Below are 21,182 nucleotides of genomic sequence, written 5' to 3' on the forward strand. Positions count from 1 at the left end.
AAGCCTACAGAAGGGGGCGTGACGGCTGTCACACCCCCTTCTGTAGGCTTGCATTGAGGGGGTGGGGCGTGACATCATGAGGGGGCGGGGATATGATGTCACAAGCTCCCAGGCATCGGCTCCAGCGTTCGGAACAGTTTGTTCCAAACACTGAGCAGCGGCGTACCCCTTTAACTGTGGACCTAATGCTCTTTTTTCTGGTGTATATTTGGTATTCTAGTAAATCCATCATTATATATCTATAAGGTTGTTATACTGCCGTCATCCGTTACCTATAGTAATGCTTCATCTAGGTGATTATACCTCCTCACTGTGGCGCCCCCAACTATCAATATTTCATCAAATTTACAACATTATATGCATATACCATTAGAGAGCAATGTTATAACTGCCAGCCTGGATACCTCTACTTATTTATTGATTTATTAAAGGGGTACTCCACTGCCTCAGCATTCAGAACATTTTGTTCCGAACGCTGAGTGTGGGTGCCGCGGCTCGTGACGTCACGGACACGCCCCCTCAATGCAAGTCGATGACCGAACGCTGAGGCAGTGGAATACCCCTTTAACCCCTTAAGGACCAGGCCATTTTACACCTTAGGACCAGAGCGTTTTTTGCACATCTGACCACTGTCACTTTAAACATTAATAACTCTGATGCTTTTAGTTATCATTCTGATTCCGAGATTGTTTTTTCGTTACATATTCTACTTTAACATGGTGGTAAATTTTTGTCGATACTTGCATCATTTCTTGGTGAAAAATCCCAAAATTTGATGAAAAAATTGTAAATTTTGCATTTTTCTAACTTTGAAGCTCTCTGCTTGTAAGGAAAATGGATATTCAAAATAAAAAACATTTTTATTCACATTTCCAATATGTTTACTTTATGTTTGCATCATAACATTGACGTGTTTTTACTTTTTGAAGACACCAGAGGGCTTCAAAGTTCAGCAGCAATTTTCCAATTTTTCTCAAAATTTTCAAACTCACTATTTTTCAGGGACCAGTTCACTTTGAAGTGGATTTGAAGGGTCTTCATCTTAGAAATACCCCACAAATGACCCCATTATAAAAACTGCACCCCCCAAAGTATTCAAAATGACATTCAGTCAGCATTTTAACCCTTTAGGTGTTTCACAGGAATAGCAGCAAAGTGAAGGAGAAAATTCACAATCTTCATTTTTTACACTCGCATGTTCTTGTAGACCCAATTTTTGAATTTTTACAAGGGGTAAAAGGAGAAAACTTTTACTTATATTTGTAGCCCAATTTCTCTCGAGTAAGCACATACCTCATATGTCTATGTAAAGTGTTCGGCGGGTGTAGTAGAGGGCTCAGAAGGGAAGGAGCGACAAGGGGATTTTGGAGAGTACATTTTTCAGAAATGGTTTTTGGGGGGCATGTCGCATTTAGGAAGCCCCTATGGTGCCAGAACAGCAAAAAAAACACATGGCATACCATTTTGGAAACTAGACCCCTTGAGGAACGTAACAAGGAATAAAGTGAGCCTTAATACCCCACAGGGGTTTCCCGACTTTTGCATATGTAAAAAAAAATTTTTTCACTAAAATGTGTGTTTCCCCCCAAATTTCACATTTTTACAAGGGTTAATAGCAGAAAATAGGGGGGAGGTTAGTGTGTGTGTGTGTGTGGGGGGGGGGGTTATGTACTGTGTGTGTGCTTGGTGTATACTATATATAACGGTGTGTGATTAGAAATCACACACCTTTATATGGGGGGGGAAAAATGCTGCAGCTCCAAAAAAATGGGGGGGCTAATGCAGCGCCCTGAACCCCTAATAGGGCCCGGGTCACACTGAAAAACTGCAGAAGACCCTTGGGAACCTATTAGGGGATCAGGGGGGGGGGATTTTTTAAAAAACTTTTTTTAACTTTTTTTTTACTATTTACCCTACCTTTCCCTGGGCACAGAGCTGATGCAAATAGGACACACGGCTTAACGGGTACCTTTCATCAAAAAAACTTTTGATATATTATAGATTAATGTATGCAGAATAACTTTCCAATAGCATGTTATAAAAAAAATATGCTTTTTTTTCTATTTACTTTTCCACTTTGAAAAAAATGACCACTAGGTGTCTCCCTACCAGTCCTGGCTGAAAGCTTTTTTTTTTTAATAGATTTCAGTGCTGAGCTTGCCGGGACACAGACAAGCTCAGCACTGCTCCCTGGCAGACAAACCATCGCTGGACACAGCGCTCAATGCGCATGCTTTTGCATCTAATGTATGTTCACCGACCGCTGTATCCGTGAGCAGGGGTCGGGCACATGGGGGCAGACGTCCTCCCCGGTTTGGCACCAAGTTTGGGTATTTAAAGGGGTACTCCACTGGAAATTTTTTTTTTTTTTAAATCAACTTTTTTACCCTATACCCAGTACTTATCAGCTGCTGTATGCTCCACAGGAAGTTGTGCAGTTCTTTCCAATCCGACCACAGTGCTCTCTGCTGACACCTCTGTCCGTGTCAGGAACTGTCCGGAGCAGGAGAGGTTTGCTATGGGGACTGGCTATTGTTGTACCTGGAGAAAAAGATCCATTGCATCACAAAATCACTATTATTGGAGAACAGACCCATGGGTATCTGAGTGAATGGTCCTTTAGTGGACTGATGGGAACTGATGGGATACCATTTTTTCCTTGTGTTGTTATACACCCCTGAAGAACCCTGTTGATCGGGGGAAAACACGTCGGGTTGTTGTATTGTTATTTCAATAATGTTATTTATGCCCTTGCCATTAAACAATCAGTTTTTACCTCATCCTTGTTCATACAATTGGGTTGATACTTATATATCTGTGTGTTGTGGCAATAAGGGCACAATCTTCCTTTTGGGGATTCACTTCTTGCTTATTACAAATTTGTATATGTTTTTCATATCATCACGGGTCAGTACGACTTATCTTTTAATTATCTCCTTTTAAAGGTTAAGATTTAGTAAGACTTTTTTGCTGTCTGCAATATGATCTTTCGGAGTATTACTAACAGTCTCTATAGAATCATAGAGCCTGTTTTCTGTGATATGATTTTGCACATTTCCAGAATCGTGAGCCCGACTCCTCTTCCCTCTTCAGTTTGTATCCGGTATTTCAATGTAAGTATCTTTATTTCATAACACAAAAATCCAAACAAGAATAAAAAGATTCTTCTCCGATAAGTTTTAAAATTTGATTATTTTTGTAAATCATTTTTCACATACAGAACATTATGAAGGCTTCGGTCATGTGTGAGTTCTCTTATGTTTATCAAGCAGTGATTTATATGCAAAGCATTTCCCACATTCTGAACATGAATGTGGCTTCTCCCCTGTGTGATTTTGCATATGTTTACTCAGAGTGGCATTTGTTTTTAAACGTTTCCCACATTCTGAACATGAATACGGCTTCTCTGCAGTGTGAATTTTTTGGTGTACAATTACATAATCTTTAGTTGAAAAACGTTTTCCACATTCTGAACATGAATACGGCTTCTCTCCTGTGTGAGTTCTGAAATGTCTAACAAGATTTGATTTTGAATTACAGAATTTCCCACATTCAGGACATATATACGTCATCTTTCCTGTGTGAGTTTCCTGATGTATAACAAGATCTGTTTTTTTGGTAAAGCGTTCTCCACATTTTGAGCATGAATATGGATTCTCTGCTATGTGCATTCTCTCATGTGATAAAAGCTCTTTTTTACCTGTAAAACATTTCCCACACAGTGAACATGAATACTTCTCCTCTGTGTGACTTCTTCTGTGAGTTATAAGATCTAAATTTGTTTTAAACTCTTTTTTACATTCACCACAATGAAACATTTTCCCTTCTCTCTGATCTGTCCTTGTGGTAACAACCTGTGATGGGTCAGGAGAAGGTTCCCCATGATTAGGGGCATTATAGGATAGATCTGTACTGTGAGGTCCTGGATATACAGTAAGGGGAAGGAAGTCATCTCCTGGGGAGTGCTGCATGATGTCTTCAACTTTTACTTTAGGATTTAGTAATAATATAAAGTTCCCATTGGCATCATTAATGGGGTTTTCTGGAATAAAAATATTTTTTTGTATTTGAATCACAAAGAAGACACATTTATAACATTCCTAATACACTGAAGACAGAACAGGATCCAGTTATATTTTACATTAATTTTAAATCCACTGAATTTAGCTACAAGAACTTTGTCAAAAACTTGGTGCGATTCCAGCCTTATAAAACATTGCAATGGCCCCTCCTAAATCAGCTCCTCAGCACTGGCCCCTCCTACATCAGCTCCTCAGCACTGGCCCCTCCTACATCAGCTCCTCAGCACTGGCCCCTCCTACATCAGCTCCTCAGCACTGGCCCCTCCTACATCAGCTCCTCAGCACTGGCCCCTCCTACATCAGCTCCTCAGCACTGGCCCCTCCTACATCAGCTCCTCAGCACTGGCCCCTCCTACATCAGCTCCTCAGCGCTGGCCCCTCCTACATCAGCTCCTCAGCGCTGGCCCCTCCTACATCAGCTTCTCAGCGCTGGCCCCTCCTACATCACCTCCTCAGCGCTGGCCCCACCTAAATCACCTCCTCAGCGCTGGCCCCTCCTAAATCAGCTCCTCAGCACTGGCCCCTCCTACATCAGCTCCTCAGCACTGGCACCTCCTACATCAGCTCCTCAGCACTGGCCCCTCCTACATCAGCTCCTCAGCACTGGCCCCTCCTACATCAGCTCCTCAGCACTGGCCCCTCCTACATCAGCTCCTCAGCACTGGCCCCTCCTACATCAGCTCCTCAGCACTGGCCCCTCCTACATCAGCTCCTCAGCACTGGCCCCTCCTACATCAGCTCCTCAGCGCTGGCCCCTCCTACATCAACTCCTCAGCGCTGGCCCCACCTAAATCAGCTCCTCAGCGCTGGCCCCTCCTAAATCAGCTCCTCAGCGCTGGCCCCTCCTACATCAGCTCCTCAGCACTGGCCCCTCCTACATCACCTCCTCAGCACTGGCCCCTCCTACATCAGCTCCTCAGCACTGGCCCCTCCTAAATCAGCTCCTCAACACTGGCCCCTCCTACATCAGCTCCTCAGCACTGGCCCCTCCTACATTAGCTCCTCAGCACTGGCCCCTCCTACATCCGCTCTTCAGCACTGGCCCCTCCTACATCCGCTCTTCAGCACTGGCCCCTCCTACATCTGCTCCTCTCACTTTTGTATACACAGAGATAACAGACCCATGTAGTAGCTATGTCTTCTCTTGATCTATTTTAGGCCCTACATGCTCTGACCTTGGTATTTTTTCATTCATATACTTTTTAGGAATTTGTTCTGCTTTCATTAGTCATCTGCCTTTTATTTAGTGTTTTACGTGTTTACAGATGTATCAATGGTTTATACTTGTTACCTGTAGAAATACATTTTGCAGTATAACTGAAGTCGTTGTAAATCTCTCCCATTTATATTCTGTATCGATATTCATTTGAGTGAATCAGTACAGGAACAAGGACAAGAGTACCTGCTCCTGCACTTACAGCGTATGCCTCACTGCTCATTAAGTATAGAAGCAGGATCGCCTATCTTCGACAGGAGTCCCCGCTTCAGTACATTTCTGTGGCTCCCTACTTAGTGTACGGAGCCCTAATTTCTATCTTCCATGTCGTCCTTGGACACAGCTTTGGGAGCTTAGCACACTAAGGAAGAAGAGAAGTGACCAGCAATGTTGTCCTGAAGACTCTGGTGGCCAAGGCTGCTCGCTCAGAGGACAGTATGTCCAGCTTCCAGACACTTCCCTAATTTCTGCCCAGGAACAACAAAATATTACAGGCAGGGGTGTTAATAGTGACTAGAGATAAGAAAATCTTTTTGAAACTTTTTGAAATTGTTCCATTTTATTTTTTATAAATATTGGATTCATCCAAGTCCAGTTTTTTGGGATTTGCTTTGGCTGGACAGGAACAGAAACTGTTGTAATATACAATGGGTGTGAACCCGAACAGATTGGCAGAATCCAAGCTCCCTCCGGGTTCTCATCCTTCATCCCACTCCAGGATGTAGAAGGTACAAAGTCACTTCCATAGAGTGGTCCTGATGGGGGGAGCTGCTGGCCCAGGGAAAAAAGTCAATAGGAAATGGGAGTCCAGGTTTGGCTGATGGGAAGGAGGCAGAATAGTAACCCCAGGCAGAGGTAGGTAGTGGGTGGAACTGACCCAGAGGTGGCAGAGACAGAATACAGAGACTAGGACACGAGGTAATCGGCCAATGTGATACCCCGGGGAGGAACAATCAGGAGCTGAATCCAGAAGCTCGTGTCACCGGGGACCACAGCAGGAGAACCAGCACAGCGCAGGTTAATCAGTCCAGATGCTGGTGATATAGCAGTGCTCAAGAAGTAGCAGAATCCAGAAGAGAGCACAGGACAGATACAGGACAATATAAAGGGACCCAGTATAGCTCAGGCACCAGAGAGTGGGTGAGGCAGCCTTAAGAAGGAGATATTGAGTCAGGATAGGTGGGGGACAGGTTTTGGGTGCACACACAACAGAGAGAGCAGACAGTGCCCCCTATGGGACACAGGAGGAAGAAGCAGCATGGCAGCAGCCAGGGTGATAGAGCGGAGCCTGGACAGAGCCGGTAAGTGCCGGTAGTGATGGGAAGTCCCTGCTCATGTCCACCAGCCCAGATTGATGAGAAGTCCCTGCTGAGGAGTCGCTGAGGAGTCCCTGCTCCTGTCCACGAGCACAGATTGATGAGGAGTCCCTGCTCCTGTCCACCAGGCCAGATTGATGGAAAGTCCCTGCTCCTGTCCACCAGGCCAGATTGATGAGGAGTCCCTGCTCCTGTCCACCAGGCCAGATTGATGAGAAGTCCCTGCTCCTGTCCACCAGGCCAGATTGATGAGAAGTCCCTGCTCCTGTCCACCAGGCCAGATTGATGAGGAGTCCCTGCTCCTGTCCACCAGGCCAGATTGATGAGGAGTCCCTGCTCCTGTCCACGAGCACAGATTGATGAGGAGTCCCTGCTCCTGTCCACGAGCACAGATTGATGAGAAGTCCCTGCTCCTGTCCACGAGCACAGATTGATGAGAAGTCCCTGCTCCTGTCCACGAGCACAGATTGATGGAAAGTCCCTGCTCCTGTCCACGAGCACAGATTGATGGAAAGTCCCTGCTCCTGTCCACGAGCACAGATTGATGGAAAGTCCCTGCTCCTGTCCACGAGCACAGATTGATGGAAAGTCCCTGCTCCTGTCCACCAGGCCAGATTGATGAGAAGTCCCAGCTCCTGTCCACCAGGCCAGATTGATGAGGAGTCCCTGCTCCTGTCCACGAGCACAGATTGATGAGAAGTCCCTGCTCCTGTCCACGAGCACAGATTGATGGAAAGTCCCTGCTCCTGTCCACGAGCACAGATTGATGGAAAGTCCCTGCTCCTGTCCACGAGCACAGATTGATGGAAAGTCCCTGCTCCTGTCCACCAGGCCAGATTGATGAGGAGTCCCTGCTCCTGTCCACCAGGCCAGATTGATGAGGAGTCCCTGCTCCTGTCCACCAGGCCAGATTGATGAGGAGTCCCTGCTCCTGTCCACCAGGCCAGATTGATGAGGAGTCCCTGCTCCTGTCCACCAGGCCAGATTGATGGAAAGTCCCTGCTCCTGTCCACCAGGCCAGATTGATGGAAAGTCCCTGCTCCTGTCCACCAGGCCAGATTGATGGAAAGTCCCTGCTCCTGTCCACCAGGCCAGATTGATGGAAAGTCCCTGCTCCTGTCCCCCAGGCCAGATTGATGGAAAGTCCCTGCTCCTGTCCCCCAGGCCAGATTGATGGAAAGTCCCTGCTCCTGTCCACCAGGCCAGATTGATGGAAAGTCCCTGCTCCTGTCCACCAGGCCAGATTGATGGAAAGTCCCTGCTCCTGTCCACCAGGCCAGATTGATGGAAAGTCCCTGCTCCTGTCCACCAGGCCAGATTAATGGAAAGTCCCTGCTCCTGTCCACCAGGCCAGATTGATGGAAAGTCCCTGCTCCTGTCCACCAGGCCAGATTGATGGAAAGTCCCTGCTTCTGTCCACCAGGCCAGATTGATGGAAAGTCCCTGCTCCTGTCCACCAGGCCAGATTGATGGAAAGTCCCTGCTCCTGTCCACCAGGCCAGATTGATGGAAAGTCCCTGCTCCTGTCCACCAGGCCAGATTGATGGAAAGTCCCTGCTCCTGTCCACCAGGCCAGATTGATGGAAAGTCCCTGCTCCTGTCCACCAGGCCAGATTGATGGAAAGTCCCTGCTCCTGTCCACCAGGCCAGATTGATGGAAAGTCCCTGCTCCTGTCCACCAGGCCAGATTGATGGAAAGTCCCTGCTCCTGTCCACCAGGCCAGATTGATGGAAAGTCCCTGCTCCTGTCCACCAGGCCAGATTGATGGAAAGTCCCTGCTCCGGTCCACCAGGCCAGATTGATGGAAAGTCCCTGCTCCTGTCCACCAGGCCAGATTGATGGAAAGTCCCTGCTCCTGTCCACCAGGCCAGATTGATGGAAAGTCCCTGCTCCTGTCCACCAGGCCAGATTGATGGAAAGTCCCTGCTCCTGTCCACCAGGCCAGATTGATGGAAAGTCCCTGCTCCTGTCCACCAGGCCAGATTGATGGAAAGTCCCTGCTCCGGTCCACCAGGCCAGATTGATGGAAAGTCCCTGCTCCTGTCCACCAGGCCAGATTGATGGAAAGTCCCTGCTCCTGTCCACCAGGCCAGATTGATGAGGAGTCCCTGCTCCTGTCCACCAGCCCAGATTGATGAGAAGTCCCTGCTCCTGTCCACGAGCCCAGATTGATGAGAAGTCCCTGCTCCTGTCCACCAGCCCAGATTGATGAGGAGTCCCTGCTCCTGTCCACAAGCCCAGATTGATAAGAAGTCCCTGCTCCTGTCCACAAGCCCAGATTGATGAGGAGTCCCTGCTCCTGTCCACCAGCCCAGAAGTCACAGCGATCATCTACATATGATCACTTATTACACTCACTGCGAGTGTACGGGACCAATCCGATTAATTGAATCAACAGCCGATTCACAGCAAATCCTCCGAAAGAGAAAGTCAGGAGGTTCACTCATCTCTAGTAATGTTATATAGTACGGGGGAGGGGCTATTGTTAACCATTTATGGTTCCGTCTTTACAGAGTTGGAATCCTAAAGCCATGAAAGCTGCCGAGGACGATAAGAAATGAACAGATACACATAAGGGAAACACTATGGACCGCGTGCATTTATATTCACCACAATTCTATGGACTAAAAACAGAACTGGCGTCGATCTAGGGGAACATGGTGTCCAGGGGGGAATGGTCTGTGCATGAGAAATAATAGGAACCTCACTATTGTACAATGGCAAAAAGAGAAATAATGTGGATCCATAATATTCCTGAAATGTGAATGAGGACATAAGCCTAATGCGTTACCGGATTTATGGAACATCAAGGAGAGGATCTCTATGTGCAGTCACCTCCCCCAGACAATACATAACAGGGGGTCACTGGGGCCTGAAGGGTTCCACCGAAGGTACCTCTGATCTCCCTCTGTAATCCATTATTACATACCTGGGGTAACACCTCCTGGAATTATTACATACCTGGGGTAACACCTCCTGGAATGATTACATACCTGGGGTAACACCTCCTGGAATTATTTTATACCTGGGGTAACACCTCCTGGAATTTCCTCCTTCACTTCCCTCATACACGGGTGATGGCCGCTCATCCTCTCTTCTTCTTCCTCCACTTCATTATTAGTCAGATCTCCCCCCTGATGTGACATATAGAACAATTCACTACAATACAGCAGACAGGAGGAGCAACAGAGACCCCCAAAATCTATGACTGCAGGACCCCCCTATAGAGATATAGGATCAGCCTCATCTACCTGATGCTTCTCTGGGACATTTCCCTCTGGACAGTCCTGGGAATACAGAGGACGGGGACACCTCTCGGGTGGATTTCTATCCATTACTTCATCTGTAGGGAACACACAGGGAATGAATACATCACCTCCTGTATATCCATCTGTACAAGGGAACACACAAGGAATGAAGACATCACCTCCTGTATATCTATCTGTAGGGGGGAACACACAGGGAATGAATACATCACCTCCTGTATGTCCATCTGTAGGGGGGAACATACAGGGAATTAATACATCACCTGCTGGATAGATTTCTATGTTACTAGGTAGTGAGAGTGATATCTATATATAAGTCTCTTCTTACCTTGTGATGTTGGGGGCCGGTGATCCCCCATCATGACTATGTCCTGGTACAGATCCTTGTGTCCTTCTATATACTCCCACTCCTCCATGGAGAAATAGACAGTGACGTCCTGACACCTTATAGGAACCTGACACACACAATGATACAGTCATCAGCAGAGCCCTCCCTTATTGTATAATGTCCCAGCATTCCCAGCAGTGTCACCTCTCCAGTCATCAGCTCAGTCATCCTGGTGGTCAGTTCTAGGATCTTCTGCTCATGTATCAGTGAATGAGGTGGAGGCTCCTCGGGGGTGGGGCTCTGGGTGGTGCCCGATCCTCCTGACACACGGGGGGTCACACACTCACCAGACCACTTCTTCACTACTGTGTAATCCTGTGTATGGTGAGACACTGATCACTACAGACATTCTAAGAATCCGCCCCCTTTCCAGTCATTTCCGGGATTATTTCTAGGGATAAGACGTCATGTGACCTCTCACCTCTCCGGTTATCAGGTGGATTATCTCTAGGGTGAGGTGTAATATCCTGGCAGCCATGTGCTTTCTGGCCTTCTCCATCCTTGTTGGGTCTATATCTATAGGAAATATACAGAGTGACTGAATACATTGTGTATATGTGATGATCACATGATGGGGGGTCTAGGGGACCCTCACCCCTGGTCTCCTCTACAATCAGGAAGGTCTCCTCTTACCCAGTGGTGATGTTGGGGGCCGGTGATCCCCCATCATGACTATGTCCTGGTACAGATCCTTGTGTCCTTCTATATACTCCCACTCTTCCATGGAGAAATAGACAGTGACGTCCTGACACCTTATAGGAACCTGACACATAATGATACAGTCATCAGCAGAGCCCTCCCTTATTGTATAATGTCCCAGCATTCCCAGCAGTGCTCACCTCTCCAGTCATCAGCCTACCCTCCCTCCTGACACCTCCAGCAGTGTCACCTCTCCAGTCATCAGCCTACCCCTCCCTCCTGACACCTCCAGCAGTGCTCACCTCTCCAGTCAGCAGCCTACCCCTCCTCCTGACACCCCCAGCAGTGCTCACCTCTCCAGTCATCAGCCTGCCCCTCCCTCCTGACACCTCCAGCAGTGCTCACCTCTCCAGTCATCAGCCTGCCCCTCCCTCCTGACACCCCCAGCAGTGCTCACCTCTCCAGTCATCAGCCTGCCCCCTCCCTCCTGACACCCCCAGCAGTGCTCACCTCTCCAGTCATCAGCCTGCCCCTCCCTCCTGACACCCCCAGCAGTGCTCACCTCTCCAGTCATCAGCCTGCCCCTCCCTCCTGACACCCCCAGCAGTGCTCACCTCTCCAGTCATCAGCCTGCCCCCTCCCTCCTGACACCCCCAGCAGTGCTCACCTCTCCAGTCATCAGCCTGCCCCTCCCTCCTGACACCTCCAGCAGTGTCACCTCTCCAGTCATCAGCCTGCCCCTCCCTCCTGACACCTCCAGCAGTGCTCACCTCTCCAGTCATCAGCCTGCCCCTCCCTCCTGAAACCTCCAGCAGTGTCACCTCTCCATTCATCAGCCTGCCCCTCTCTACTGACAACCCCAGCAGTGCTCACCTCTCCAGTCATCAGCCTGCCCCTCCCTCCTCACACCTCCAGCAGTGCTCACCTCTCCAGTCATCAGCCTGCCCCTCCCTCCTGACACCCCCAGCAGTGCTCACCTCTCCAATCATCAGCCTGCCCCTCCCTCATGACACCCCCAGCAGTGCTCACCTCTCCAGTCATCAGCCTGCCCCTCCCTCCTGACACCTCCAGCAGTGTCACCTCTCCAGTCATCAGCCTGCCCCTCTCTACTGACAACCCCAGCAGTGCTCACCTCTCCAGTCATCAGCCTGCCCCTCCCTCCTGACACCTCCAGCAGTGCTCACCTCTCCAGTCATCAGCCTGCCCCTCCCTCCTGACACCCCCAGCAGTGCTCACCTCTCCAGTCATCAGCCTGCCCCTCCCTCCTGACACCTCCAGCGGTGCTCTCCTCTCCAGTCATCAGCCTGCCCCTCCCTCCTGACACCTCCAGCAGTGCTCACCTCTCCAGTCATCAGCCTGCTCCTCCCTCCTGACACCCCTAGCAGTGCTCACCTCTCCAGTCATCAGCCTGCCCCTCCCTCCTGACACCCCCAGCAGTGCTCACCTCTCCAGTCATCAGCCTGCCCCTACCTCCTGACACCCCTAGAAGTGCTCACCTCTCCAGTCATCAGCCTGCTCCTCCCTTCTGACACCCCCAGCAGTGCTCACCTCTCCAGTCCTGACACCTCCAGCAGTGCTCACCTCTCCAGTCATCAGCCTACCCCTCCCTCCTGACACCTCCAGCAGTGCTCACCTCTCCAATCATCAGCCTGCCCCTCCCTCCTGACACCCCCAGCAGTGCTCACCTCTCCAGTCAGCCTGCCCCTCTCTACTGACAACCCCAGCAGTGCTCACCTCTCCAGTCATTAGCCTGCCCCTCCCTCCTGACACCTCCAGCAGTGCTCACCTCTCCAATCATCAGCCTGCCCCTCCCTCCTGACACCTCCAGCAGTGCTCACCTCTCCAATCATCAGCCTGCCCCTCCCTCCTGACACCCCCAGCAGTGCTCACCTCTCCAGTCATCAGCCTGCCCCTCTCTACTGACAACCCCAGCAGTGCTCACCTCTCCAGTCATCAGCCTGCCCCTCCCTTCTGACACCCCCAGCAGTGCTCACCTCTCCAGTCATCAGCCTGCCCCTCCCTCCTGACACCCCCAGCAGTGCTCACCTCTCCAGTCATCAGCCTGCCCCTCCCTCCTGACACCTCCAGCAGTGTCACCTCTCCAGTCATCAGCCTGCCCCTCCCTCCTGACACCTCCAGCAGTGCTCACCTGTCCAGTCATCAGCCTGCCCCTCCCTCCTGACACCCCCAGCAGTGCTCACCTCTCCAGTCATCAGCCTGCCCCTCTCTACTGACAACCCCAGCAGTGCTCAACTCTCCAGTCATTAGCCTGCCCCTCCCTCCTGACACCTCCAGTAGTGCTCACCTCTCCAGTCATCAGCCTGCCCCTCTCTACTGACAACCCCAGCAGAGCTCACCTCTCCAGTCATCAGCCTGCCCCTCCCTCCTGACACCTCCAGCAGTGTCACCTCTCCAGTCATCAGCCTGCCCCTCCCTCCTGACACCCCCAGCGGTACTCAACTCTCCAGTCATCAGCCTGCCCCTCCCTCCTGACACCCCCAGCAGTGCTCACTTCTCCAGTCATCAGCCTGCCCCTCCCTCCTGACACCCCCAGCAGTGCTCACCTCTCCAGTCATCAGCCTGCCCCTCCCTCCTGACACCCCCAGCAGTGCTCACCTCTCCAGTCATCAGCCTGCTCCTCCCTCCTGACACCTCCAGCAGTGCTCACCTCTCCAGTCATCAGCCTGCCCCTCCCTCCTGACACCCCCAGGAGTGCTCACCTCTCCAGTCATCAGCCTGCCCCTCCCTCCTGACACCCCCAGCAGTGCTCACCTCTCCAGTCATCAGCCTGCCCCTCCAGCAGTGCTCACCTCTCCAGTCATCAGCCTGCCCCTCCCTCCTGACACCCCCAGCAGTGCTCACCTCTCCAGTCATCAGCCTGCCCCTCCCTCCTGACACCTCCAGCAGTGTCACCTCTCCAGTCATCAGCCTGCCCCTCCCTCCTGACACCTCCAGCAGTGCTCACCTCTCCAGTCATCAGCCTGCCCCTCCCTCCTGACACCTCCAGCAGTGCTCACCTCTCCAGTCATCTACCTGCCCCTCTCTACTGACAACCCCAGCAGTGCTCACCTCATATATAATACACACTATAGATCTATACACTATATATATATATATATATATATATATATATATAATACACACTATAGATCTATACACTATATATATATATATATATAATACACACTATAGATCTATACACTATATATATATATATATAATACACACTATAGATCTATACACTATATATATATATATATATATATATATATATATATATAATACACACTATAGATCTATACACTATATATATATATATAATACACACTATAGATCTATACACTATATATATCTATAATACACACTATAAATCTATACACTATATATATATATAATACACACTATAGATCTATACACTATATATATATATAATACACACTATAGATCTATACACTATATATATATAATACACACTATAGATCTATACACTATATATATATATATATATATATATATAATACACACTATAGATCTATACACTATATATATATATATAATACACACTATAAATCTATGCACTATATATATATATATATATATATATAATATACACACTATAGATCTATACACTATATATATATATATAATACACACTATAGATCTATACACTATATATATATATAATACACACTATAGATCTATACACTATATATATATAATACACACTATAGATCTATACACTATATATATATATATATATAATACACACTATAGATCTATACACTATATATATATAATACACACTATAGATCTATACACTATATATATATATATAATACACACTATAGATCTATACACTATATATATATATACACACACTATAGATCTATACACTATATATATATATATAATACACACTATAGATCTATACACTATATATATATATATATAATACACACTATAGATCTATACACTATATATATATAATACACACTATAGATCTATACACTATATATATATATATATATAATACACACTATATATCTATACACTATATATATATATACACACACACTATAGATCTATACACTATATATATATATACACACACTATAGATCTATACACTATATATATATATAATACACACTATAGATCTATACACTATATATATATAATACACACTATAGATCTATACACTATATATATATATATATATATATAATACACACTATATATCTATACACTATATATATATATACACACACACTATAGATCTATACACTATATATATATATATAATACACACTATAGATCTATACACTATATATATATATATAATACACACTATAGATCTATACACTATATATATATAATACACACTATAGATCTATACACTATATATATATAATACACACTATAGATCTATACACTATATATATATATAATACACACTATAGATCTATACACTATATATATATATAATACACACTATAGATCTATACACGATATATATATAATACACACTATAGATCTATACACTATATATATATAATACACACTATAGATCTATACACTATATATATAATACACACTATAGATCTATACACTATATATATAATACACACTATAGATCTATACACTATATATATATATAATACACACTGTAGATCTATACACTATATATATATATAATACACACTATAGATCTATACACTATATATATATAATACACACTATAGATCTATACACTATATATATAATACACACTATAGATCTATACACTATATATATATATAATACACACTATAGATCTATACACTATATATATATATAATACACACTATAGATCTATACACTATATATATATATAATACACACTATAGATCTATACACTATATATATATAATACACACTATAGATCTATACACTATATATATATAATACACACTATAGATCTATACACTATATATATATAATACACACTATAGATCTATACACTATATATATATAATACACACTATAGATCTATACACTATATATATAATACACACTATAGATCTATACACTATATATATATAATACACACTATAGATCTATACACTATATATATATATATATATATAATACACACTATAGATCTATACACTATATATATAATACACACTATAGATCTATACACTATATATATATATATATAATACACACTATATAATACACACTATATATCTATACACTATATATATATATATATAATACACACTATATAATACACACTATATATCTATATACTATATATATATAATACACACTATAGATCTATACACTCTATATATATATATAATACACACTATAGATCTATACACTATATATATAATACACACTATAGATCTATACACTATATATATATATATATTTATAATACACACTATAGATCTATACACTATATATATATATAATACACACTATAGATCTATACACTATATATATATATAATACACACTATAGATCTATACACTATATATATATAATACACACTATAGATCTATACACTATATATATATAATATACACTATAGATCTATACACTATATATATATATAATACACACTATAGATCTATACACTATATATATATATATATATATATAATACACACTATAGATCTATACACTATATATATAATACACACTATAGATCTATACACTATATATATAATACACACTATAGATCTATACACTATATATATATATATAATACACACTATAGATCTATACACTATATATATAATACACACTATAGATCTATACACTATATATATATATATATAATACACACTATAGATCTATACACTATATATATATATATAATACACACTATAGATCTATACACTATATATATATATATAATACACACTATAGATCTATACACTATATATATATATATATATATATATATATATATATATATATATATAATACACACTATAGATCTATACACTATATATATAATACACACTATAGATCTATACACTATATATATATAATACACACTATAGATCTATACACTATATATATATATATAATACACAATATACCGTAGATCTATACACTATATATATATATAATACACACTATAGATCTATACACTATATATATATAATACACACTATAGATCTATACACTATATATATATATATATATATAATACATACTATAGATCTATACACTATATATATATATATAATACACACTATAGATCTATACACTATATATATATATATATATATAATATATATATATATATATATATATATATATATAATACACACTATAGATCTATACACTATATATATAATACACACTATAGATCTATACACTATATATATATAATACACACTATAGATCTATACACTATATATATATATATAATACACAATATACCGTAGATCTATACACTATATATATATATAATACACACTATAGATCTATACACTATATATATATAATACACACTATAGATCTATACACTATATATATATATATAATACACACTATAGATCTATACACTATATATATATAATACACACTATAGATCTATACACTATATATATATATATATATATATATATATATATATTACACACTATATAATACACACTATATATCTATACACTATATATATATATAATACACACTATAGATCTATACACTATATATATATAATACACACTATAGATCTATACACTATATATATAATACACACTATAGATCTATACACTATATATATATATAATACACACTATAGATCTATACACTATATATATATAATACACACTATAGATCTATACACTATATATATATATAATACACACTATAGATCTATACACTATATATATATAATACACACTATAGATCTATACACTATATATATAATACACACTATAGATCTATACACTATATATATATAATACACACTATAGATCTATACACTATATATATATATATATATATATATATATAATACACACTATAGATCTATACACTATATATATATATATATATATATAATACACACTATAGATCTATACACTATATATATATATATATATAATACACACTATAGATCTATACACTATATATATATATATATATATATATATATATATATATAATACACACTATAGATCTATACACTATATATATATAATACACACTATAGATCTATACACTATATATATCTATAATACACACTATAGATCTATACACTATATATATATATATAATGACACACTATAGATCTATACACTATATATATATAATACACACTATAGATCTATACACTATATATATATATAATACACACTATAGATCTATACACTATATATATATAATACACACTATAGATCTATACACTATATATATATATATATAATACACACTATAGATCTATACACTATATATATATATAATACACACTATAAGATCTATACACTATATATATATATATATATATATAATATACACACTATAGATCTATACACTATATATATATATATAATACACACTATAGATCTATACACTATATATATATATATAATACACACTATAGATCTATACACTATATATATATAATACACACTATAGATCTATACACTATATATATATATATAATACACACTATAGATCTATACACTATATATATATATATACACACACTATAGATCTATACACTATATATATATATAATACACACTATAGATCTATACACTATATATATATATATAAATACACACTATAGATCTATACACTATATATATATAATACACACTATAGATCTATACACTATATATATATATATATATATATAATACACACTATAGATCTATACACTATATATATATATATACACACTATAGATCTATACACTATATATATATATATAATACACACTATAGATCTATACACTATATATATATAATACACACTATAGATCTATACACTATATATATATAATACACACTATAGATCTATACACTATATATATATAATACACACTATAGATCTATACACTATATATATATATAATACACACTATAGATCTATACACTATATATATATATAATACACACTATAGATCTATACACTATATATATAATACACACTATAGATCTATACACTATATATATATATATAATACACACTATAGATCTATACACTATATATATATAATACACACTATAGATCTATACACTATATATATATATATAATACACACTATAGATCTATACACTATATATATATATACACACTATAGATCTATACACTATATATATATATAATACACACTGTAGATCTATACACTATATATATATATAATACACACTATAGATCTATACACTATATATATATAATACACACTATAGATCTATACACTATATATATAATACACACTATAGATCTATACACTATATATATATATATAATACACACTATAGATCTATACACTATATATATATATAATACACACTATAGATCTATACACTATATATATATATATAATACACACTATAGATCTATACACTATATATATATAATACACACTATAGATCTATACACTATATATATATAATACACACTATAGATCTATACACTATATATATATAATACACACTATAGATCTATACACTATATATATATAATACACACTATAGATCTATACACTATATATATATAATACACACTATAGATCTATACACTATATATATATATATATATATATATAATACACACTATAGATCTATACACTATATATATAATACACACTATAGATCTATACACTATATATATATATAATACACACTATATATACACACTATATATCTATACACTATATATATATATATATATATAATACACACTATATAATACACACTATATATCTATATACTATATATATATAATACACACTATAGATCTATACACTCTATATATATATAATACACACTATAGATCTATACACTATATATATATATATACACACACTATAGATCTATACACTATATATATAATACACACTATAGATCTATACACTATATATATAATACACACTATAGATCTATACACTATATATATAATACACACTATAGATCTATACACTATATATATAATACACACTATAGATCTATACACTATATATATATAATACACACTATAGATCTATACACTATATATAAATATATATATAATACACACTATAGATCTATACACTATATATATATATAATACACACTATAGATCTATACACTATATATATAATACACACTATAGATCTATACACTATATATATATATATATATATATATATATAATACACACTATAGATCTATACACTATATATAATATATATATATATATATAATACACACTATAGATCTATACACTATATATATATATATAATACACACTATAGATCTATACACTATATATATATATATATATATATAATACACACTATAGATCTATACACTATATATATATATATAATACACACTATAGATCTATACACTATATATATCTTAATACACACTATAGATCTATACACTATATATATATATAATACACACTATAGATCTATACACTATATATATATATATAATACACACTATAGATCTATACACTATAATATATAATAATACACACTATAGATCTATACACTATATATATATAATATATATATATATAATACACACTATAGATCTATACACTATATATATATATATAATACACACTATAAATCTATACACTATATATATATATATATATATATATATAATATACACACTATAGATCTATACACTATATATATATATAATACACACTATAGATCTATACACTATATATATATATATATACACACTATAGATCTATACACTATATATATATATAATACACACTATAGATCTATACACTATATATATTTATATAATACACACTATAGATCTATACACTATATATATATATATACACACACTATAGATCTATACACTATATATATATATATATAATACACACTATAGATCTATACACTATATATATATATATATATAATACACACTATAGATCTATACACTATATATATATATACACACACTATAGATCTATACACTATATATATATATATACACACACTATAGATCTATACACTATATATATATATAATACACACTATAGATCTATACACTATATATATATATATATATATAATACACACTATAGA

The 21,182-nt window shown here is 39.5% G+C and overlaps 1 protein-coding gene across 1 annotated transcript in view; it reads right to left on the reverse strand.

The window, feature by feature from the left end:
• Positions 1-1,980: 1,980 nt before the first annotated feature.
• Positions 1,981-21,182, reverse strand: part of LOC130358158 (oocyte zinc finger protein XlCOF8.4-like) — a 25,728-nt gene continuing 6,526 nt past the window's right edge. The window contains exons 2-9 of the mRNA XM_056561010.1: positions 10,903-11,032; positions 10,691-10,785; positions 10,414-10,584; positions 10,210-10,336; positions 10,094-10,108; positions 9,867-9,958; positions 9,641-9,749; positions 1,981-4,042 (exon numbers count right to left, since the gene is read on the reverse strand). Of these exons, the coding sequence (XP_056416985.1) occupies positions 3,240-4,042; positions 9,641-9,749; positions 9,867-9,958; positions 10,094-10,108; positions 10,210-10,336; positions 10,414-10,584; positions 10,691-10,785; positions 10,903-10,993 (1,503 nt within the window). The 5' untranslated portion in view covers positions 10,994-11,032 and the 3' untranslated portion in view covers positions 1,981-3,239. The remainder of the gene's footprint in view (positions 4,043-9,640; positions 9,750-9,866; positions 9,959-10,093; positions 10,109-10,209; positions 10,337-10,413; positions 10,585-10,690; positions 10,786-10,902; positions 11,033-21,182) is intronic.

This window comes from Hyla sarda, chromosome 2 (assembly GCF_029499605.1).
Source record: "Hyla sarda isolate aHylSar1 chromosome 2, aHylSar1.hap1, whole genome shotgun sequence".
In the NCBI taxonomy this organism is placed as follows: Eukaryota; Metazoa; Chordata; class Amphibia; order Anura; family Hylidae; genus Hyla; species Hyla sarda.